Genomic DNA, 23,722 nt, shown 5'->3' with positions numbered 1-23,722 from the left:
TATAAGAAAGATTTTCTGACAATTCCAGTGAATTTTTAGTAAGGTCTGTGAACTGGCACAACCCACTTGACTTTAATCAGTTGACAGAAGTCTAAAGGGTCACATTTAGCTACTGCATGTTATGCCTCGGGTTTGGTAGGGGTTTACTGCTTAACCTGGAATAGTGAAGAACTCAATTGTATCAGTAACAAAGCAGATTATAATAAAGTAATTAAAAAATAGGTGTCAAAAAATTCCAGGGGAAAAGCACAAAATACTGTGTCTGATAGGTCTTATTTTTTCCCTTTTGCATTTCTCAAGGCTTCCAATATTCTGATGATATATAAGAAATTTTCTAACAGTATTTGAATTTTTGTACACATTGCTCAGCTCCTGTTTTTTGATTTTTTGCCTATAAGTGGATATCGTCACAGCATAACCTAAACATCCACAATATGTGGTAGGATCTTTGAAAAGCAGATGTTTAAAACACTAATAATGTCTATAAAGAGAAAGCTCTAAAATCTAGAGGTATTTAAGCAAAATGTTATAGTGGATGCTTATGAGACATTATCCATTATTTAATAATTTTCGATCTTTTTTCTTTTTTTAATAAGGTTGACAAGGGCAAAATAAACAGCTGCTTGAGAGAGGGGATTGTTAAAGGAATGCTCTTGGGATTGTGAAAGTGAAACAGAGAACAACACTGCTGCAAATGATGCAGTCCTAACTACCCCATCCCTCTGGACGGAGCAGGTTTTGGATGCTTGCCTTCCCAGAGCTGGGCCCCAGTTCCCCTTGTCAGTCACAAGCTCCTTAGACTTGGGAAGGCAAAACTGTATTTCCCCCTGAAACTTAGTCAGACCAAATGATCATCCTTGGGCATCTTGAAGAAATCCTCCAAATTTCTGCTGTGAATTCTTGCACATTTTAGATCTCTGTGCCCTTTTGCATTTGTTATTTATGCTACCAAACGCAATACTGCCCGCTTGGAGTCCAAACTTTTTTCAGGAGCAGGGGTTTTGCTGAGCCTTAGACTGCTGTTTTCCTAAGACTTCAGTAGAAAGAAAAACATCTCCAAGCAGGAGTAGCCAGAGGTCCTTGTCCCATGTGGCACAGTCATGCACTCAACAGGTCAGATAAACTATCCCTAAATTTGTCTTATCTCAATGTTTCCTGTACCCAGGTAACCTTTTTTAAAAACATATGAAACCTTATTATAAAGTGTCAAAAAAATCCAACACACTACTATAGGCAAGACAGGAGCATATTACAGTAAGAGGTTTTTAACTGTAAAGTCACAGCCTGCCCGGCTCAGGCCTGTTCAAGCACATTTCAACTGCCTTCCTAAAACTGGCATAATTTTTAGACAGTGGCGCTCTCCTGATCCGATACATAAATTATTGAGATTGATGGCATTCATATGGTATGATAGACTTCTTTAGTCCTGTTGACTGACTATTGAAAAAAAATGCTTTGATATAATTATTTTAGTATTAGAAATACTAATCAAAAATTAGCAAACATTCTGAAACACAGGATCTGAGGTAAAAAGGTGCTGGTAATTTGAATAAGAATCAACCTCCATTATGCTAGAAAAGTGTCTGTGCACATGTGTGTCAGCATTTGTGTAAAACACCAGGAGAAACAGGGATATATGTATACATACATGAAAAACAGAGACCTGAATTCTTGCCAGTGTGACTGCTGATCAGCATAGTTGTGAACTGCAAGTTCCCTAAAATTTTACTTCATATGATTCCCTATTTTCACATTCCCTTCATGTATCTCATCAAGTGTTAGATGTTTGTTAGTTCATATACATTATGTCAAGTCTTATTCCTCTGGAGCAGCTGAAAAGAAGCAAGAGAAAAATAAATTTCCTTTATCACATATCCTTTCTGCTGCTAAGTTCTTAGGCTTGTTTTCCTTTCTAGTAGTAATTTTTTGGTGGAAAGAATCACTGACTGACTGACCAGCTGACTCAAGAAAAGCATTAGATACACTATGAATGCTTTGGCAGGACTAACACATTTGTCAGTTTAGCCCTGACTTGTCCATATCCCTTTCCCATTTAAGAAGACGACAAATTAACCAAGGCGCAAATCCTACAAATATTAACGTAAATCAGTAACTTTAAACTTACAAATGACTCGGTGCCTGCAATGACACTAGCTATGTGCATACATTCTTGGACAGATATGGAACTCTGTATGTGTAAATTTAGCATGGAGCCTTGCTGCAATCAGTTAGTTACAGCGTATTGCAGCACTAACAGTTGGAAGAAACAAAAAGTCTCCAAATAACTACAGCCTGTAGTTGCAGTCCTAGAAACTCTCACATCTGAATAACATCAATGTCACAAATTCTCATGCTGGATTTGGCAGTCCTCACTCAAATCAGGTAAATTACTTCACCAACACAACTGCTCACAGGATTATGTAATTCCATGCTACACTTTTTTTCATCTTCAACCCACAAAAAAGACATATGAAAAGAGAGAACATATACCTGTGTATATATATATATGTACACACATATAAAGCATATATAATTGCACATTCACACAGACATACATGCATTTAAACAATCATAGTATCGATGAGTGACAGAAAGCCACTTGTGTCATTTTGTTCTAGTGCTTTATGCTTGATTCAAGAATCAAGTTTAAACAAAACATTGGGGTTACAAGGCCAAACATTCAAAAGTTAGGAAATCCACTGGTGAAGGCTAGTTTTTGAAACAGTGCCACATTCTGAGAGATCTGTCTATTCAGCAGACAATCAAGTAGGATGATGCAAGCCTAGAGAAGAAAAAAGATAATCACTTCTTTGTTTCTCAGTCTGACAAAAATGTTAATCATATGAAATGTTTCCAATTCTCACATTGCGGACTGCAACACTGGAATCTGAGTTCCAGCAGAACTTTTTCACCTGAAACAAGGGAACAATCAACAGTGCTTTTGATCCCACTGATATAGGGAATAAGATATGTACACTGACAGTGACACTCCAATTATTTAGTAAGTAGAAGAGGAAGTCTGAAAAACAGAAATCCAGGGTCCTAGCCCAGGTCCTGAAAGATGATGTGTTTTGGTGGCCATAGACATTTCACAGTCTAATCTGTCATTTTCCACTTTTATCTTTTCCTCAGGACAAGCTGTTCTCACTTCTTTTCCTATTTTTTTTTTATAGTTTCTGTTGCTTGACCTTGTCTATGACCTCTTCTAGAGCCAGTTGCCTCCTCCTTCAGATCCCATGTCCTGCAGACATCTGGCCCTGTCCCAGCTCTGCTCCCCACTCAGACTTTGATTCAAGCCTGATTAATCTGTCCTTCTTCAAACTGCCCTGAACTGATATGGATGGCAAGGAAGGAAGAATGAGAGCAGAAAAAGAGACTGTGTTTTTGCCCTCACTTCCAGAGTTACCGAGGCACAGAAGAGGAAACAATTATAAGGAAAGACATGCTTAGCTCTGCTCCAAGATTGCCAGCCTTGAACGTACACACTACAGATAAAATCTACAAATAATTAAACTCTAAGCTATTATATCAAGTATACCCAATGATAACTCTGCCAAATAGGTGTGTATTTTTATGGGGAAAGAAAAAATGCACCTCCTTTTGGCCTCAAGATAACTCCTTCTTAAACTTAGATCATTTACTGTAAAGCAGTTTATTCAGTAAGGTCACGCAGATTTTTGACATTAGCAAACCAAACAGTTTCTCTCTATCATTCCTGGAAACAGTTAAACTGTTTTGTTGAAGCTTTCTTGTTATATAAAAGCAAGACATGCATTGCGAGGCTGACATCAGTCATAAAAAATTCTTTTCTGAAGGATTACAACAATAAGAACCACATCAGAATCTTATATAAGAAAATGTTATCCATCTTTAAATAAGGATCTTACTTTTAGCTCCATCTGCAGCATATATATACATATAAGCCTTCATTGAACACTATCTATTTTTAACAATCTGCTAGCGTTGTTATTTTGCATGCATTTCAAAGTTTTTTCTGTTTACCTGCATTTGCATGTAATCATGTCAAATCCATGATCTGTTTCTCTTGTTAAATTCACATAAAACTCATCATGCCAAAATATCTGAACAAATTCAACAGCCTCTTTTGAGTAATGAGTGATTATTTTCAACCAAGGTATACTTTATTCTCACGTAAAAATGTAAATGTATTTAAGAGTTCTGTGATGGAAATTACTTGAACATCTTACCATGCTCCAAGTTCCTCTTCAAAGTCATATATTGAATGGACTTCTTGAAATCCTGCTGTAAGTAGTTACTTACCAATGCAAAGCCTGACTTATTGACAGTTTAAGAACAAAGAAAAAAACCTGCCTTATTTAGAAGAACTTTTTCTCAAATTGCTATAAAATCTATCCCATTATCTTTATACATTGCAATAATGCCTGAGTAGTTGAATAAAGAATATCTTAATTTTTTTATCTTCATTTTTTTTTCTTTCCTTACATAGGATTCATGTAGGAGAACCTTACAGAGTATAACAAAAGTTGCAAGCATAAATCTTAAATTAATTGATGGAAAGCCTAATCTCATTATGGTTTATCTGTTATACCTCTAAATGAGTTTACGTTCTTAGATAAAGGCAACTGTATTCCCTTAAAGTCAACTTGTAGATCCTTCTGTATTGATTCATGAATTATTAGCATATTTGAAGAGATTAATATGTTTAACATGTAAGCATGTGGAGCTACAGTAATGTGATGTCACATTTTCAGTGTAAAAAAAAAAATTTACAAATATATAGTTTTCCTTTAACTTGGGCATTGCCAATGTTATGTTACAAGTTGGTAGTTCTGTCTCAGCAAATAGACAAGTCCTGGTTGAACATTATAAAACTCCAATTTTGGTTTGGAAAACTGTGGTTTCCCCCTGCACTCTCCTGCATATGAACAAACGACATTTCTCTTGAGGGTGTAGAGAACAGTCAGAGGGAAAGTAAAGGAAGGCCACAAAAATTGCCCTTCTTTACTCCTCACATCAAATAATTGCTGTGATGAATAAGATTGTCTAACAAGGAACAAGTCTATCTCTGCCACTGGTAGATGATATTCCAGAAATATCTGATGGCTTTGACAGATGAGGTGAAAAGAAAGTAGTCAGGATAAGCTCCCAACAGTCAGCAGTCCCAGATCCTCTCATCTGACACTACCCTTTCAGTCATTCCGTTCAGTTGATGGTGTGTATACACAAAACACCGGATCCTTACTGAGGATGATAGGTGGTAAGAGTTAGCTACAGCACAAGTTATTTTTATCTCATTTTCAAAATGTGGAGATGGCATACGTAAGAAAATATCGGACCTGACATATTTCACACCATTTGATTCCCAACATATTGCCCTTTTTACAGTGCTCGTGCCTCGCACATTTGCAAGGAGTGATTTCTTTCTCTCTCTCTCTTTCTCTCCCCACCCATCTCCTTTTCTCGTACATATGGGTCTTACATATGACCCCCACACATCAAATGCAATTGTATTACCTGATCTGTGATGTACTAACCAGCTGTGTCTGCTATCACAGACTGAGAAAGAAGCTATTAACAAGCAATGGAGATGGAAGAGTGCACCACAGCAGATTTCTTCCAGAAAAACCCAGAACATTCCCAGATCAGGATAATAGCTTTCCTTGTCACATGCCCACGGAGGCCTGATCATCACAGTCTGGGGTTCCAGAGGTAGCTGGAGTTTGGCCACTGCATGACCCAGTTCAGGGAATCCTATGTATGACAGTATCAAAAAATAGACAGCTAAAAAAAACTCACTTAACTTTTTTATTAGTTCAAGCAGTTTGCAGTGTGAATTCCACATAAATAGTGGCTGTGGGATTATACTTTTGTCCTCTTACCCATATATTTCAGAATAAAGTAATTATTTCTATGACCACACTGGACTTCTCTTCATTCTGAACAAAGGTGGATATCCATGGCAGCAACTTTCCACCAGAAAGGTGGTATCTTCTGTTTAATTTTTAGGTTTGTATTTAATCATGCACTTTAAATTTTGAATTTTAGAACTGGCATACTCTTCTATTATCCTTAAATGTAAAAATAGATCATTCATAATTAAACAATATTAGAAACTGTTTTCCCATATTAACTGATGAGTGATTTCACATATTTTAAAAGAGGCTGCTTCACACCTATGATTTTTTTTACAGCCTATCCAATACATACTTATAATATTCTAATAACATTGAGATAATGGAAGAAGAAGAAGAAGAAGACTGAAGTTGTATTATCCACTGAGTCGCACAAATACCTAATGCATTCATATTTAATACTCCTAGGCATTATGGAAGGGATTAGAATAAAAGAAAGAAAGGGAAAAAAAAGTGAGAGACAAAATGTAGATTTATCTGTTGTTCAATCCTTACATTAGCTTGAAAAGAAGTTTACTATGGATTTATGCTGCGACTTATCATCTTCAGAATCACAAACCTAATCCTAATCCACTAATAAAAATAATATTATATGCATGCTACATTAAAATAACTTAAGGATGAATTGTTCAACTTTACCAGGTTTTTTAGGACTGGATACAATAATAGAAATTGGACTCAGCTGCATGGATTTTTCAAGGATATTATGGACCACATTTCCATGGACATTTTTATTGTTTCTAGTCCTCTAAAACATCCCCAAAAAATATGCTTTTAGCTGAGTAGTTTCTTCTGTTTATTATTTGCTGTAAACATTTTTTTTCCTGTTATGTCAATTGTAGGACTATAATTTCATTCTTTCTATTACAGATAACAAAAATTTCCATTTAATGCTACTTCTTGAGTATTTAACTCCCACTGAAGTTAGCTGAAGTAGAATTATGTGTGTTTGCAATTCAGAAGGGGCTTTGCACAATGGTGGTTAGAACGGTTCTACTATACGTTTTTTGTAACTGTTGTAAAAAACAATTAAAACTATTTGTTTGATATGGCAAACTTTCTATGTTCAGATAGGAAAGATAAATTATGTGTTCTTACATGTTCACCAATAATATTCTGCAATTCAAATTATTTACTATGAAAACAATTCAAATAAGTTAGATTTTTATTCCTTTACAAGCACATTTTTCAGCTCTAACAAGAATTTTTTAAAAAATGTGTGGGCTGATGAAGAGGGAAGATCTAGCTTACAGACATTAATATCAAGTAAAGAGAGAAATAGAAATGTAATTATGCAGTTGCTTTGCTGACAATAATAATATTTTAATGTCAAGTGAGATTTTAATGTTTTAAGGCAAATCTCATATTCATTTTGTTGGGGAGTTTTTTCACTTCTAAGCCACAGATTGTGGAATTGAATAATGAGGTAAGTATTCCACATTTCATGATTTTATAAATTAATACCTCTCTTCCAAACTTAGAATGCAAAATTTACTGTGAAAGAAGTTTAAAAATCAGAATAGAAATGAAGCACCCTCTCCCTCCACCCCAAAAAAAAAAAAAAAAAGTCCCATCATCTGTAGAAAGAAACAGATCTAAGCACAGCACTGGAGGTTTTGGATTTGGAGTGGGTTGTTTTTTCCCAGGAGAAACATGTGCTGAGAATAAGATTATTCTCATGCAGCAGAAAAGCAAGAAGGAAGAGAAAGACAGGCATTAAATCCCGCAGCTTTCCCCTCGCGCTCCCTCTTACGACCCCATCAGTGGGACTGGGCCTCACCTGCATTTCAGCAGCTGCCCAGGAGCATCCCTCTCCCTGAACACGAAGCCACCTCGCCTGTGTGCAGATATCCCATACCAAAGACAAAAAGCGGCAAAATGTGGCTTAAATCTGCTCCCGTCACAGGCACACACGACTCCAAGCTCAGGGAAGATAGTGTCCATATGCTGGAGCCCGCCTCTCCAGGGAAATCCCTGTGCCCCCTCTCTCAGAGAGGTAAAGCAGGGAGAAGGGGTGGGAGGGGGCTTGCTCGCTCTCCCTCTGCTAATGGCTCTGTGCAGAACAAGGCACAGCTCCACAGAGGGAGAGACACAGCTGCATGGCCGTGAGCTTAAGTCGCATTTTCTGTCCCTACTTCAGAGGTTTTGTGTTGGGTTTGTGCTGTGCTCTCACCAGCAGGAGCTAGCCCATTCCACACTGGAAAAGGCAAGAGTGATCACTTCCAGCAAGGGGCCAGGTTTTGAGGCCTGCTTGGAGGGGTACACCAGCTGAGCCCTTCAAGGACAAGGGGTCACCTTGCTGGGGTCAGCATCCCAAACTTGGTTAGGTATAATCACCTCGGTAAGGCTGAAGCCTTTCTAAACATAAGGAAGACAGCACCTGATTTCTTGGGTGAGTTTAAGGTCAAAAAAAAATACGGTCCTGAAGCCAAGTGTTCTCAAAGATAAGCAGTCAATACACCTTGTCTCCTTCTTGAACGTAGCCTTAAGCCCCTTTACAAGAAGAAAATGGAGGTCCTGATGCCTGGAGGCCTGTCCTTTATGGTGATAGTTTTTTGGGGTTTGTTTTCCCAAAAAGCAACAAAAAATAAGGCACCACACTGAAGCCCACATGCTTTACAGTGTGAATCCAGAACATATGGAAAAAAACCCACTGAGGGACTGGGTCCTAAAGTTCATCCAGACCTATGGTAAACACCCACGATCCAGAGGCTTGATAACAGCTTTGCATGTCTCTTGATACCCACATTAAAGCTCTGTTCCTTTAAGAGACACTGCAAATGCACTAAATACCAGGTACGTCCCTACAGGCAGGGGGAAACACCATACCTGAAGCAGGAAAATGGCTCATATTAAGAAGTATGAAAATGCCTTCCACTTCCTTAAAACGTGTGAGAGAAAGGCTGCAAGACATTGTTCCCCCCTCTCTTGTAAAACCATGCCTGACCGATTTCCGCCAGCACAGCACCAAGTGAATGGCTTATTGGGAGGAGGGCAAAGCATTCCTGGCCAAAAGCAGTGGGTAGGTCTGTGCCAGATCAATGCCCTGATGCAGCATGTGGCCGGCAGCCGGCAGGAACCACCTCGGTGTGAGTCACCTACAAGACTGCAGGTGCTGGAGGCCTATGGAAAGTTGAATCCTAGCCACTAACAGCAATGTAATCGTGTTGCTTGCTCAGATCTCCTGCTGATAAATGCACCCAGTTACTCCTAACTGTCTCCCGTACAAAATAACACCTTCCAGAACACCTACCTCTTCAATAGATTTTAGCCACACTGCAGCTGCACAAGAAAATCCATTCATCAATTATAAATCAATTGAGGAAGAGAAATCTGCAGCTCGCCTGATTGCCCTTGCTGTCCCTGCTACTCACTGATCCAGCCTGCCAGGTATTATTATTATTATTACTGCTACTACTAGTACTGTTATTTCAGAGGCAGGATGAATTGAACAGATAATTCCTTCCTTCACTGATAATAACTGCAGGAGTAATTCCTTAGCAGAGCGATCTTCCCTCTGGTGGGAAAGGGAGAGAGAGGAAGACTGAAAGGGAGAAAAAGAATCTGTTTGTGTTCCACAAGAGGCCATGGAAGTAGGGTGGGCCAGATGCAACCGCAGCCCCTGGCTGCAGCTCTCCCTCTCTGACTGCAGGAGACTTCTTTAAATAGGTAACTATTCCATGAGAAGGAGATCTGCTCCTCCTCTCCTGTTTACGCTGTCATTTCTCAGCCCTCTCATTCCAGGAAAAGATTTGCATTATGCAAGGCTGCTTTTTACAAGTAAAGCGTTTGCAAAAGTTTACTTCAGAGGAAAGGATTAGGGGAGCTTGTTGCTCGACACTAAAAAAATGTAACTGTCTGGATAAGGGGGAGCAAGGGCAGGCTGGAAATGTTAAAAAGGTTGGAAAAGACTTCAGGAAGTTTTATCCACTCTCTGATAAACATAGCTGCATTAACGATCATTGGGAATGAAGAGGGGGGAATGCTATATAAAAGTTTGAAAAAATTATTAAAATAATAAATAATATCAAATAAAATAATAATTAATAATAATAATAATGTGGGGGTGTGGGATTTTTTTTTTACCCTTCCCTGCTGAAGCAGTCTTGCAGATATTTTTCTATTGTATTAATCACTCCAAACACGACAGTATGCTAGTATTTCTTTAACTAAACGAGTAGCAGGACAACTGGATATTTTACTCTTTTTTTGGTGTTGAGTGTTCCGAGGTGACTAAATTTGCCTTGTTGAGCCTTGTAAAATCCTGACTTAATCATGTAAACTTCTGTGTAAGCAAAATAGACTAAACTTCAAAGGGTCAAAAACCCTTTAGGGATTTGTGAGGAGACGCCAGCAATAGATCCTAATCTGCCTCCAGAATCCTGGCTGTATTTGTCCAAGAAACTGGTACCAGCAAACTCTCGAAGGTAGAGATAGTGGGTTGATTCAGCCTTTATCCCCTTAGAGAGTATTGGCTTTGTGAGGCTCTAGGCAGCGCTTCAACGCCAGGGGATCTTGCCCAAACCCTCTAAAAATGAAGTACAGGAGTAATTTGAGATAATGACTTTGTAACAGGCTTGGGCAGACCTTGGACAGAAGAAGTGAGAGATGTTATCACCCCAGCATTCCTCTTAAAATGCAGTTTTTCCCCCTGCTTATTCCCAGTTAGTCAAAGCTACATTAACATTCCATCCAGGGCTGCTAAACAGAATCTTAATTAGTCCTGATACTCTTGTGCAAGGGGTTTATTCATTGCACTCTTAACTAATGGTTGCTGTCAGAGTATTTTTTTTCTTCTTTGGGTTCTTTGGGGATATCGTGTTCTTCTGCAAAGCATGACAGAAATGTAATGTGCATGAAAAAAAAAAAAAAAGAAAAAGAAAAGGGGAAAAAAAGAAAATAAAAAAAAAAACCCTGCAGATTTGAAATCTTGCGACTGAGGCTAACTCCAGCCTTGTCTAATGGCGAGGACATTGTTAGGACTAATGAGAATAACTTCACCAACAGAAATATCCCTTTTTTTTTTTTTTTCTTAAATTTCAGTGGTACACGCTCTCTCGCTCTTTTTTTTTTTCCCCGTGACAGAAAACAGTACATACTTGTTAGTGTTTTGAAGCAGTTCAAACAGTTCCCACACAATTTCCAGCCCTGTATATTTTGCGTTAGCTACCCGTGGCTCACTATTTAGCAAGAGAGTCTGTAGGTGGAGAATGAACAAGTTACCAAGCGGCCCGTTGCTCCTGCAGGACCTTTCTCTCTGCATTAAATCGTGTTTAAACCCCGCTTTACAGCCATTCCTCCCTCCGCCCCTCGCCTTAACACCCGTTTCTGTTTCACGCACACACGCGTGTCTGTCCCCGCAGCGCTGCGCTCGGACTGGCTCCGCTGCCAGCGAGGGGAAGCTCGGGCGCCGTAAGAGTTCTGCACACACGTATCATGAGAGGTGAGCATCCCTCAAGGTTATTTGTGGCTCGGGGCTTTATCGTGACAGTGAACAGCCACGACATGCGCCACTAAAGCCAAGGAGAAGCGAAGCGGGGGTGCCTGGCCATCCGCACTGGGCTTTTTCGTTGATCAACCGCGGCAGAAGCTGCTTTTTGCCTGTAAATCTGCGTTCAGCTACACCGATCTCGGAAACAGATTTATAAGTCTATAAATTACCGTTTCTTTCTTGGGGCTTGGAGGAAAGAAATAAAGAGGAGAGGGAGAGAGCGAGAAGCAGAGAAAGAAAGGTGTTTCTTTAAAATAGGAGGTCGGTGTTATTTAGCTGCGGCTCACCCCTATTAAAGCCTCCTTCCCATAAGCTTGCGTAACATTGATTACTCACAAAGAGTTCACAATAACTATCATGTAGCTAAACTAATTGAGACAATCATGCTAAGTTATAGTCAGCCTAAAAGGTACCATTGATGTGGTAATGCCTATAGAAAGTCAGACATGCGACTCACTACCATTTAATTGCTCCTTTAAACCTGTTATTACAATGTTAACTGGCTTAAGTATATATCGCTCCCTTTTATTGCCTTGATGTGACAAATTAAAACATACACTCTGGAAGCGGCATTCATTTGCGGACGTAGTTGCAGGAAAAAGGGAGCCAGGCGATGTCAAACCTGTCAGGATGAATTAATTTTAAAACTTGCATTTTGCACTGCAATTCCCAGTGCAGTTTTGTTGCACTGAGAAAACAAATTTTTTGAAATATATAAAAGTATAACTGTTAAATATAATATCATATACACTTATTCCATCTCGCTCAGAGCTGCCGTAAAACGAGCCCCATGGCGCTAAAAAAAAAAAAAAAAAAAAAAAAAAAACCCCAAAAAAAAAAAAAAAAAAAAAAAAAAAAAAAAAAAAAAAAAACCACCACCCACCCCTTTTTGCTCCCAGACCTCGCCTGACGCTAAATTAAGTATAAAAAAAAACCCTAAAAAACAAAAAAACCACCACCCACCCCTTTTGGCTCCGAGACCTCGCCTGACGCTAAATTAAGTAGAGGTCTAGGAAAGAGGGGAGGGAGGCAACAATGGAGCTTCTACCTCGGCTCAGCGCCACACGCCTCTGGGGAGAGAGGAGGAAGGGGAGTTTTCCGTAGTTACGCCCCCCCCGGGCTGCCGAGCCCCAGGCCCTGCGAGGAGGGGGTTACCCACGCCCCAAGACAAGGGGGCAAGGCGGCAGCCACGGTTCCTGCGGGCTGCTCTTTTGCTGCATTTCTTTACGATGAAGCTCTGCCGAGCTCCCGCAAGGAGGAGAAAAAAAATTATTTCTTGCTTCCCCATCCTGAGGGCTGAGCCGGGCTGGGGATCATTTACACGCACCAGGCTGCTCCTCTGCCGCTGCGAGGAGCTGAGCCAGCCCCGCTCTGCTCTGCGCCTCTTCCCCTCTGTCCCCCGTGCATCCTCCGCGGGCTGGGCGGGAGCTTCTCGGGCTCCAGGTGAAGCCCCTTCCCTAGAGCAATGGTGAAGACATTAATTCCCCCAAACAAGAAATATGCAGTTTCATTCTTCCCTTTCCCTCTTTCCCCTCCTCCGCTCGCGGGAAGATGTCAGAGGGTTAAAATGTCCTGCTCGCCCTCTCCCTTGATCTCGGGGAGAGAGGTAAGAGTTGCTGGCACCTTTATGGGACTCAGACCTGCGGCGGCTGAGAGAAGCGTCGGCCCCCGCTAACTTTGATCGGCCTTATTCATCCCAGCTGCGCTCTATTTGTTTGTCATTTCGCCTTTTTACTCCCAGAATCGTTATTTATGGTCTGAAAAGTGAAACGCGCAGTGATTTGCCTTTACATGGACTCTTTGCAAACGGGGGGAGACACCTCCTCCTCCTCCCCTCCCCCTCCGTGCGAGGGGGGCTGCCAAAAGAGAGGGAAAAAACCCTGTCTCAATCATTATCAAATCAGCTTTGAATTCATTACTCCAGAGCATTAACTAATTACCAGATCAGAGAGAAGAAAAAATAAATATCCCTTTAAATAACTGAAGGTAATTATAACCCTGTTGTTGACACTAACGATTAATAATTGATCAGAAGTTATACACAATAAATTGTCAATTTATCTCCCTATAAAAATGCACATACTTATTTTTTTTTTTTTACTTCCTAGGCATTCTTTAAGAGCCCGAGCAGCAACAGTACCCATGTAGCCGCCATGCGAGGAGCAATAGGAGGGGTTTTTTTGTCCCCTGCACAAATATTCGGAAGTATTTTGAAATCCCTCGTCACGATTGACACAAGACGAAGTGAAGAAGTGACTTTTTCTGCCTGTGTGCGTTCCGAGAGCGGCTGGGCCGGGGTGACACTCCCCCGCCCTTTCCTTCAGTCCTTAAATCCCAAAAGGATCCAGGTTAACGGAGGCCACCCCCGAGGCCGAGTGGCCAGGTCCTTCTGTCCCTTACTTTTCGCTCAGAGAAAAACGCAGCCGGCTCGGTCGGGATTGGATGTGAAATGGTGACATTATTGCATGAGTCACGGCTCGGGAGGGGGGGGCTCGGTCCAGGCTGCGGGAGCGGGGCTGTCACCTCGAGCAGGGCGCTCACAGGTAGAACACTCCCCCAGAGCCCGCCTGCCTCCAGGTCGCTGCCTGCAGCTCCTAGCTACCTGTGTGCCAGCGTGTCCCGCGGACCGCCCTTTCCCTCCGTACTTTCAATAAATACTCCGCTTCAGACACGCCGAGTAATAATCAGGGATTAGATGCATGGCTGCTTTGACTATGCACTATGGATCCCTTTGTTTTTAACTTTTTTTTTTTTCTCCCCCTCGCTTTTATTTCTTTAGAAGCTGGAAACATACCTAAGTTATTAGTTACTGGATTAAAAACAAAGGGATGTACATCACATTACTTAATGTGGAGTATTACTCTAATAACAGTATTTTTTTACCATCATTATTCAGTTCCTACAATGGAAAGGCTCTTTTCGACTACCTGGATCGTGGGAAACTTGCCTAAGTACCCGAGATATGTCTGAATGCAGAAGGCAAAAAAAGACATCTGTATAAATTCTGTCTGGGGTGGTGTTTGGTTTTTGGGGATTTTATTTTATTTGTTTGCTTTGTGGGGGTGGGGTGGGTTTGTGGGGAGGGTTGTTTGTTTGTTTGTTTCCAAAGTTAATAAGCAATAAAACATTGATTACATTGATTACATTCCTGCTACAGTCTCTCAGAGAACACTGAGTCTGAACTGCCTTCAAGTGAGATGTAACGTGACCGAGCCAGAAACTTTCAGTGGCCACAGGGTCGTGTGTTTTCGGTTTGTTGTCTTTTTTTTTTTTGGTTTGCCCCCCCACCCCCGGCCCGTGAGGATGGACACGGAGAGGCCACCACGGAGGGGAGCGGCTCGGGCCGGGCAGCATCGCTCCGCTCCGGGCTGGCCGGTCCCGGGCCACTCCCGCTCCTCGCCTCGGGGCTGGGGGCCCCGCCGAATCGGGAGCTGATGGATGGCCCGTTAAGGAGGTGGCTGCCGTCAGGTGGGGCTGAATCAGTAGCCAACCTCGCATGTTTCTTCACCTGGAAGATCCCCTTTCCGTCCCTCCCCAAAACCTGAAGATCATCTCCGCGGGTAAAAATCCGTGGGGGCAGTCCTTTACGCTCTTGTGTGGCAAGTTTTGTTTGTTTTTTTTTTTTTGGTTTTTTTTTTTTGTTTGTTTGTGTTTTTTTTTTCCCTGCAGTCTGCCCCTGTTTTATGCGGCTGAGCAAGTCGGGGGCAAATACGTCAATGGAGCGGGGACAGAAACGCAGATGCCCATGGCGCTTTCCATTAACTGTCCCCTTAGCAGGGCCCGTTTCCCTCCAGCCACGAGCTGGTGCGCAGCAGCAGCAATTCCTATGTCTGTCTGTCTGTCTGTCCGCTGCTGGCCTGAGCTGCGTGTTACCTCTGTCCCCATCCCTTCCCCCAGCTTCCAGCCAAACAAAGGTGGGCGACGCTTTTTTTCTGCTCCTAAAGGCAGTTGGTGAGCAGCTTTCCTGAAACAATAACTCTCTTATTGAGAACAAATGTCGACATTTGCAGGGAGCGAGGAAAAAAGCAGCCCAGGAAGTGTAAAGTGGAAAGCGACCCTCTTCCTATTTGACGACAGCGCCAATTCCTCCGGGATCCCACCTGAGATTAAAGCCCGAATTTCAATAAATCAGCTCTAATGAAACCTCTGGCCCCGAAGAGAGAAGGGTTTGCCTTTCCCGCTCCGAAATAAGCAGAGAAACGAGGGGCGGGGGTGGGGAGTAAATATAGAAAGGGGTGTGAGATTTTAATCCCAGCGGGCTCATTAGCATCGTTATGAAATAAACCATACACAGAGTGATGTATTTTATCGTTCGTCCCTCTTTCTTGCTACACTGAAATAATCACATTGTTTTTGCCAACAATCTAGCAAGGCTACACTTTCCTTCTGCTTTCAATTTTGATTACTAAATCTCGAATGATGTTGAATATGCAGTTCTCGCCCATTAGTTTCTTGTTTAAAAAAATAAATTCATATGCCAAATCATTTCAGTGCGCCCATCTGCATCCATGAACCGTTTGTGAATTTCTCAGAGGATGAGAGAAGTCCATTGGGTTTTACATACATAGTGAATACTTGAAAGCGAGTTTTCCAAGTCTTTCTACTTTTCTTTCCAGAAAGAAATCCAGGTCTAAATACTAGCAAGGGTGGGTAAATTATGGAAATCTTTTATAAGTCTTTGGGCGTATAAACATCAAAGGAATGTCGTCAGTCTTTTTTAATCTCTGCCACAGCTTTTGGTTTTCACCAATTGAAATGTACACTTTGTGTCCAACAGAGACCTGGGACGTATAACATGGGTGGTGGGGGCTCATGGAGTAGGAGCAAGAGTGGGGGAAAGAAAGTTCAGGTATTTCCCCTGACATAAAAATCCCTCCATAAAACCTTCCTGGACTGCATAGTAAAGACGGTCGAGAATGATTATAGTAAATATTTGCAATCTACATCATATGCTAAACTGGAGGGGAAAAAATTAATTACTTCTTAGCTGTTTGCCTAATTGTACTACACACTACATGCAGATACAATTTCATTCTACCTCAATGAAAAGAGGATGTTACAGGAGGAAAGAAGCATCATTCCACAAACAGTGTAAGAGTATGACTAGGCCTCCAGCTGCAAAGATCTTAATTGCTTTAGATTTAGCTAGACAGATCCCAGAGTATTTCAGGATAACGTTGTTAATTTCTGCCCTTTCAGCTGAAAAACACCTGCATTTTCCCAGTCAGTTAGATGTCTTTATAGGGGTAAATTACAAAGAGGGGTGAGGGGAGTGCGCAAGGGAAGATGGATCATGGGAATTGCGTATATGCATTCAAGAAAAACAGCTTCCTTTCCCCCTATTTAATATAATCACAACATATTTCCGGACTCCAGACTAGCAGGGCTCTTTATCCAGTTAACCTTCCCAAGGCTGATGCCTGAAGTATCTAAGATCACTTTCAAATGCCCTTTCTAACAAGACCTGAGCAAGAGGCCACTAATTTTCACTGAACAAAAAGCCACTGGAGAGAGATCCGTTTGTCAATATCAACTGGTCCAGCAATTTCCCATCTTCAGACACATCAGCCTATCTGAGCTGGCAGATGTTTAGACAAGATTTTATAAATTGTTCAATATCAGACCATAATGAACCCCAACTGACCATTCCAAAGCAGCTAAAAGCATTCAGGATCTCCCCTGCTGGGATCTAATAATGCTCTCACGCTGGAACATTATTAATCATGGAATAAAATAGATGAGCCTCTTGAAAAATAAGTGTATGATTGATTAAAGGGCAATCTAAGAAGCTATTATTCTTGTTTTATAACCGTAAGTTATATTCACTCAATTTATCTTTTGGGGAAAATAAATGATTGTTCGTTTCTTTTCTGAAATTATATTATATGAGAATTCCCATTATTTTGCTAAAAATGAAAATGATGAGTTGGCTAATTTTATTATTCAAATCAAAGCGGACTTCCAATGTAACTGTAGAGGTATGGTTTACTGATATAAAGAGGGAAAACCATTTAAAAAAAAAAGACCCAAACAGGTATTGCACTTTTAATCTTTTTTTTTCCCCTTACATATTTTAGCCAGAAGCCGAAAATAAATATTTAGAAGTAAGCCATGGTTGATATTTTTTACCCTAGAAATAATGAATTTAAAGAATGATTAATAAAGAGCTACTTCACACTCAATATAAATAGTTTATAAGAAACATGCATATATTCCCATCACCCTTTCTACGCATATTCATGTATATATACAAATACGTATTTGTACATATGAGTGTATTTAAAGCTTAAGTATAACGGAACAAGCCAGAAGGAATTAATTTATGCAAAGTATATATTTGCAACATATTTAAATTGCTTACTCATTTTATGATCTTAGCTCTACTAGTGAAATTACAAATTTCCTCCTTTTCTAAATAATAAATTGGTATTTTGAGGGAAATGAATGAAAAACACAATGTTGTTGCAGACTAGTCTGTTTTTATTTACAATTAGAGATATAAATTAGTAAAGAATTCTTGTTAAACAACCAAAGATTGTATAACCATCAACGTTTCAAATAAAAACCAGGCAAAATTTATTTACAAAAAGTTCAGATTTCATTGCAATACAACTTGCATAAATTACTAGAAGCTTTATATCGTTACAAAAATAAATATCAAATTTGTTTCCACTTTGTAAGGACTCAAGTTCTCCAATCACGTCTTTATTATCTCTACTGTATACATCTTTTACAAATAAATTTTACAATAAATCCTATCACACCTATCGAATAGATACCGTGGCAATGAAGTGATCAATTCAAGATATCCTGAGAAAAACAGATCTGTTTCCAAAAGTCACACATACATTGGGGAAACTATACTATACCAGCAAACTCACATATGTCCAACAAAATTCTGGTTTAATAATTAGATTCTGAAGATTTAATAGTGCTCTGTGGTCTTCTTTTATACAGTGGCACCAGATGTGATCCGGATTTAGAGATTTGTTATATATATTAGCTCGGGGAGAGATGATGGCTTGCTGACTTTTTTCAAAGCAATTGTGACACCTACCTGTGGACCAAGGAAAAAACCAGATCATCCAAAAATCCTTCAATTAAACTCTAGCACCATTAAACGGGGTGGGCGGGAAAGGAAGTAAAGCAAAATTCTTACTCGTCTAATTTCTTCTAACAAAAATAAAAGTTAGTTGAAAAATATTGGCAAGGTGGTTTTTTTTGCTGTTGTTGTTTATTTCGCTCTGAATGTGGAAGTATTCAGAGTCCTAGCCAGGCAAGAGCCAAGTCACAGATAACGTACCTTGCTTAAGACTCACGTCGGTTTCTTACAGTTGTCCCTTTTTATTTTAAATACGCAGTCACTGCATGAAGCCCCCACTCAATTTTAGCACTACCACGTGAGCACAAGCGCCCTGTTTTTAAATAACAGTACTTTCAAAGTTTGGGGTTTTTTTCTCTCATGAAGATTTCTTTCTGTAACTTTTAAGCAGTCCCTAAGTCTGTGCCTTACACAAGCGAAGAAGAGTATGCAAAGTGAGGGAACTGTCTAACCTGGCTTGAAAATTAAGGCAAACCCAATAAATAAAAGTAATCATAAGAGGTTTCTGGAAACAGCAGAAAAAAATAATGCTTTACTTTGTGACCAAACTCTCAAGTAATGAAGCAAGAAATTAATGTTAAGCGAGTCTAGAACTGTGCAGCACGTCTCAGACCCGATGCCAAATGATCAGTGTAATAGAAAATGTTCTCACTTACTTGCATTGCTGTGTGATTGCACTTCTATAGGTATGGTTGTACTCCTACTGTGCAGACTTCAGTGGGATCTGTCAAAATATAACCGCCAGTTAGTCACAGGACACAGCCAGCTAACTAGATTATACAGTCTGTGTAGGTCCCAACCCTCACTGGTGCACAATTCGTAGCTGGGTCGTTTAAAAGTCTAGCCAATATTTTATATTTGCCTGTATCTCGAATAATTTTGTAGAATAAGATGCCTACCATATCACTGCAAAACTTTTTCGAAAAAAAAAAAAAAAAAAAAAAAAAGCCCCAAAACCCAAACAAACCAAGAAGCAACCAGTTACAAAAAATGTCACGCTCCACATAATTTCACGTCCAAGGTCAGCAATTATCTGAACCCAAAGCTGAAAAAAACCCCCGTGAGAATACTGGAAACAAAGAGAGTCAAACCAGTTTGTCAGGAAAAAAAAAAATTAGAGGCAATGACACCAGTGCTCTCTGGATAGCTTTGTGTGTAGTTTTCCTTTTTTTAAAAAACTACTTTTCAAAGCTTCATCTGCAGCCTGTGAGACTGATCTAAAAGTCGTCTTTCGCGTTTCCTTTCGCGGTTCTTAGGGACAGGTACCGATACGACGGCGACACGCCGGTTTTAATCCCCAGGTTATTTGAGTGCCCATCTTCGCTCTGGCAGCGGTGGCACCGAGCTCGCTATATTTTCCAGAGAAGTTTTCAGTATTTACAGCGCGTAGGGGACGTCTACGGGTCGGGGAAGAAGGACGAGGGAGAAGAGGGAAGAAAGCGGCAGAAACAAGTCACCTACCTTTCTTAGAGTCATAGCTAGAGGGCCTGTAATGTTGTTCTAGCTGGTTAGTGATCGTTTTCAAAGAGTCACTGCTCTGTTTGTGGACAGAGCTGGCATTTAGGACAGTCTGACTTAGTCCCTCGTTTGAAGCCACTGCTGCGGAGTTGTATCTCAGGATTCCCTGGCTCTGCAGAGCGTTAAAGTTCCCATAGTTTGTATAGTTGCTATAAAAAGGTGAGGTGTAATAAATATGCCTCCCCAGGAGGGAGGAGGGCGAGTAGGCAGCGCTGTGCGGGGCGGAGGCGGGGGTGGCCGAGGAGAGCGGCGCAGGCTGGCAGCCTTGGCCCAGGGTCTGACTCTTGAGGTCCGAGGTTGCGATTTCGGCCAGAGACCAGAGCTTGGGCTTGCTGGCCGGCGTCGGGGGGCCGGGGGAAGCGCGGGGCCCCAGAGCTGCCTTGCTAGCGCTGCGGGCGGCGTCGGCGTGCGGGTGGCCGAGGAGCGGGGCCTCCACGGCCGCCAGCGGCGAGGAGGTGGCGGGCTTGGCCGGCGGGTCGCGCTCCCCGCCGCCGCCGTCATCCTCCTCGATGTCCTCCTCCTCGTCGTCGTCCTCGTCCTCTTCCTCCTCCTCGATGTCCTCGTACTTGTCTTTGCACTCCGAGCCCGACTCGCACAGGGGGTCTCCCGCTCGGCAGGGCAGCTTCTCGCCGTCCGATTCGGCGGAGCAGGAGTGGTCCGTCAGCGAGTCGACTTGCAAGCTGATCCCTGCGGAGGCCCGCCGGGCACAGAGAGGCAGTGAGGAGGGGCGGCAAAACAGACCGGGACAGAAGCGAGCCCAGCCACCACCGCGCCACCGCTGCGGCCAGGCAGGCTCAAGCCATCCCGGTCTTTTCCCGCTCCGAGGAGCATCCATCCCCACGGGCCGGCTCCTCCACTGCGCCCCCCGCACCTCCCCGCCTAGCCCCTCGCGGTGTCGCCAGCAGCCTCCCGCCCGCCTCGGCACTGATAGGCGCAAGTGACCGGAGCAGCCGGAGGCGACGGGACGGGACAGGTTTGGGGGTCGCTTTTGTTAAATGCCGCACCCCCGCTCCTACCCCGCTGCCCCGGTCCCGGGGGACTCGACGGGACGGGATGGAGCCACCCCGCCGGGGCCGCAGGCACCCCACGCCTACCTTCGTCCTCCGCGGAGGTTTCGTTGCTCTCGGGCATCTTCTCGGGACTCTCCTCCTTACTCCTCGCTCCATCGCCTTCGTCGTCGTCCTCGTCCTCGCTCTTGTTCCGCGGGGCCCAGGTCATCTTGTTCTCCTTCTTGAGCCGCCGGCGGGCGTTGGCGAACCAGGTGGAGACCTGGGTGAGGGTCATCTTGGTGATGATGGCCAGCATGATCTTCTCGCCCTTGGTGGGGTAGGGGTTCTTGCGGTGCTCCTGCAGCCAGGCCTTCAGCGTGGCCGTGGCGTCGCGGGTGGCGTTTTTCCTGTACGCGGGGTCGTTGAGCTGGTAGGGGTAGGCAGGGCTGCCGTACGGGTGGTAGCTGATGGCTCCGGTCATCCCCGTCGTATGGGCGTCGTAAGGGGAGCCCTGGACAGAACAAAACGGTGGGGTTGGCAATTTGTTATTGCTGATGGCCATTAGTGAGTTGTCAAGGCGAGATCGGCGGTTATATTTGTATTTCCCCGGGATGGTGTCTTGTATCCATATTCTATGAGGGGGAGTAGCAGCACCCAAAGGCCATTAAGTTACAATTCCCCCCTTCCTTCCTCCGCCCAGCACACAGACACAGGCACACGCGCTTAAAATCGGCGATGTTTTAATCTTTCTGACTAATTTCAGCTCCTTGTAATTGAATATTTCCCAATATAATTTTTGAACAGCGCAGACGTTTTAAAGGCCCTACAGGTAGTGTCTTGATATCAACATTTCTCTCAAAGGTTCAAAAGATGTTTCCTTTTTTGCTATAGAAAATACAACAAAGCCGCCACTTAGCAATTCACTGCACTAATGCATTGCAAATCCAATTTGCAAATCAGAAGATATGCACCGTTTCGAATTGTTCAAATGCGATGTAATTAGCATTTTAATTCGCTCTTTAACGTTTAAATTGCGCTTATTTAAGTCTGCATAATGCAAGAAAAGTTAAAGATATCCCTAAGAAACTCGCTAACTTTCAGCACGTCTGTGTACCCCGCAGATCGGAGAGTCATAGGCTCAACATCGCCCAATATCCCGCACAGTTCACAACCTCGCTGCAACTTCCAGCCACTCGCCTACTGCTTCTCAACAGGAAAAACAAGAGAGACCCTCAGATCTTTTATACCACCTCGAATAAAGACTGCACGACAATTTATGCACTGTATTATGAACAGACGGAAAGCAAGTAGTTTCCCTGTCACTTTGCAGGGAGAGAGAACTACCCCGCTGCCATCCTCTCCTAGGATATCGACAGCGGCTCTAGTCTCAAATTCAGAGCACAGGTCTTTGTGTGTACGGACTAGATATATGTCTGACTCTCTGAGTGCATGCGTGTTTATAAAACTATATAACCATCTAGACGTGCAGTTTATTTATATAGTTTATGGTTGTATTTATATACTTTATGCACAGAACACACACAACACGCAATTGCAACAGCTCCTTAAACTAATAAGAAGAAAGTGAAATCCGAAACTGCGGCCACTACGACCATTTTGGGCTTAAGCGAAGCTCACAGATCGCAAACAGATGCTCCTTTTCATTCCCAAAATCCAGTTAAACCATTAGCACAAAACACACTGAAAGTAAATAAAACCACACGGGGATAAAGCCCCCAGAGCCTCTAAACATCGACTTAAAAGAGAGAGAGAAGAAAAATTAGGGGAAAATAAAAATAGAAGAAGAAGAAAAAGGAAACCCTCCCTTGTGCTATCACTGCGAAAAGAAAAAAAATACATATTTAAAAAAAAAAAAAATACTGAAAAGAAAGCAAGGGAAAACTGTCCATAAAAAAGAAGCAAGCCTGGGACACACAGACACGGGAACGGGGGGAGAATGGAAGCATCCAACCCAACCCAGCTGGCTGAGACCATCCGGGTTTCCTTAACCAAAGCGCCCTCCCGGCTCCTCAAACCGCGCGGAGAGCCCGGGACCCAGGCCGGCACCGCGCTTGGCTGGGACGCGAAGCGGCGCCCCGCTCCAGCCCCGGCCCCGGCCCCGGCCCCGGCCCCGGCCCCGGCCCGCCGCTCCGCTCGCCTCCGCTCCGTTGCGCTCATCCCCGGCCGGGCTGCAGGCGGCGCGGAGCGATGCGCGGCCGGCGCCGGCAGCGCGGAGGCGGCGGCTGTGCGGGGAGCCCGCTTGTGCTGCGTGGTGTCGGGGGCTGATGGCGAGTGTGTGAGGAGAAAGGCTGAAGATGATGAGGATGAGAATGCGGATGCTAATGAAGAAGGAGAGGGTTTTTCTTCGGTAGTTACCATATAGGAGGGGAATCCCGTGGCGGGGTCTGTGGAGTACTGGAGCGGGCTGGTGAAGCCTGTGGCCGCCGCCTGGGCGGTGAAAGCTGCCGATCCCGGGTAAGGGCTGAACGCCGATCCCGACGAAGACCTGGCCAGCTCCTCGCTCCTGGGGGCCGCCAGCGCAGACGCCCCGTACGCCGGGCAGGAGTACAGAGCCAGCGAGCCGGGGGGCTGGTAGAGGTAACCCTGAGGATAGGACATGGCTTGCACTGGCGTGCACAGGAGCAGGGAGGGGGCGAGGGTGACCGGCCCTGCTGCTGCCGCTGCTCCTGGCGCTGCTTTCGTGCTCTCCCTCTCTCCCGCCCGCCCT

At 43.2% G+C, this 23,722-nt stretch overlaps 1 protein-coding gene across 1 annotated transcript; it reads right to left on the bottom strand.

The window, feature by feature from the left end:
- Nucleotides 1–19,167: 19,167 nt before the first annotated feature.
- IRX2 (iroquois homeobox 2) lies at nucleotides 19,168–23,711 on the bottom strand. Its single transcript, XM_041476646.1, has 4 exons — nucleotides 23,371–23,711; nucleotides 21,100–21,505; nucleotides 19,949–20,692; nucleotides 19,168–19,211 (listed from the first exon to the last, which is right to left on the bottom strand). The coding sequence occupies exons 1-4, from the start codon at nucleotides 23,611–23,613 to the stop codon at nucleotides 19,168–19,170; spliced, it is 1,437 nt and encodes a 478-aa protein (XP_041332580.1). The 5' UTR covers nucleotides 23,614–23,711.
- Nucleotides 23,712–23,722: the final 11 nt, after the last annotated feature.

Source organism: Pyrgilauda ruficollis, unplaced genomic scaffold, assembly GCF_017590135.1.
Source record: "Pyrgilauda ruficollis isolate IOZ18807 unplaced genomic scaffold, ASM1759013v1 scaffold39, whole genome shotgun sequence".
NCBI lineage: Eukaryota > Metazoa > Chordata > Aves > Passeriformes > Passeridae > Pyrgilauda > Pyrgilauda ruficollis.
This window is presented reverse-complemented; position numbering and strand designations above follow the sequence as displayed.

Excerpts from the sequence above, each read along its gene's own strand:
- IRX2 (XM_041476646.1), bottom strand. The coding sequence starts at position 23,613 with ATGTCCTATCCTCAGGGTTACCTCTACCAGCCCCCCGGCTCGCTGGCT. Across the intron at positions 21,506-23,370 it reads CGGGATTCCCCTCCTATATG|GGCTCCCCTTACGACGCCCA; the intron begins GTAACTACCGAA and ends TGTTCTGTCCAG. Across the intron at positions 20,693-21,099 it reads AACCTCCGCGGAGGACGAAG|GGATCAGCTTGCAAGTCGAC; the intron begins GTAGGCGTGGGG and ends GGGCCTCCGCAG.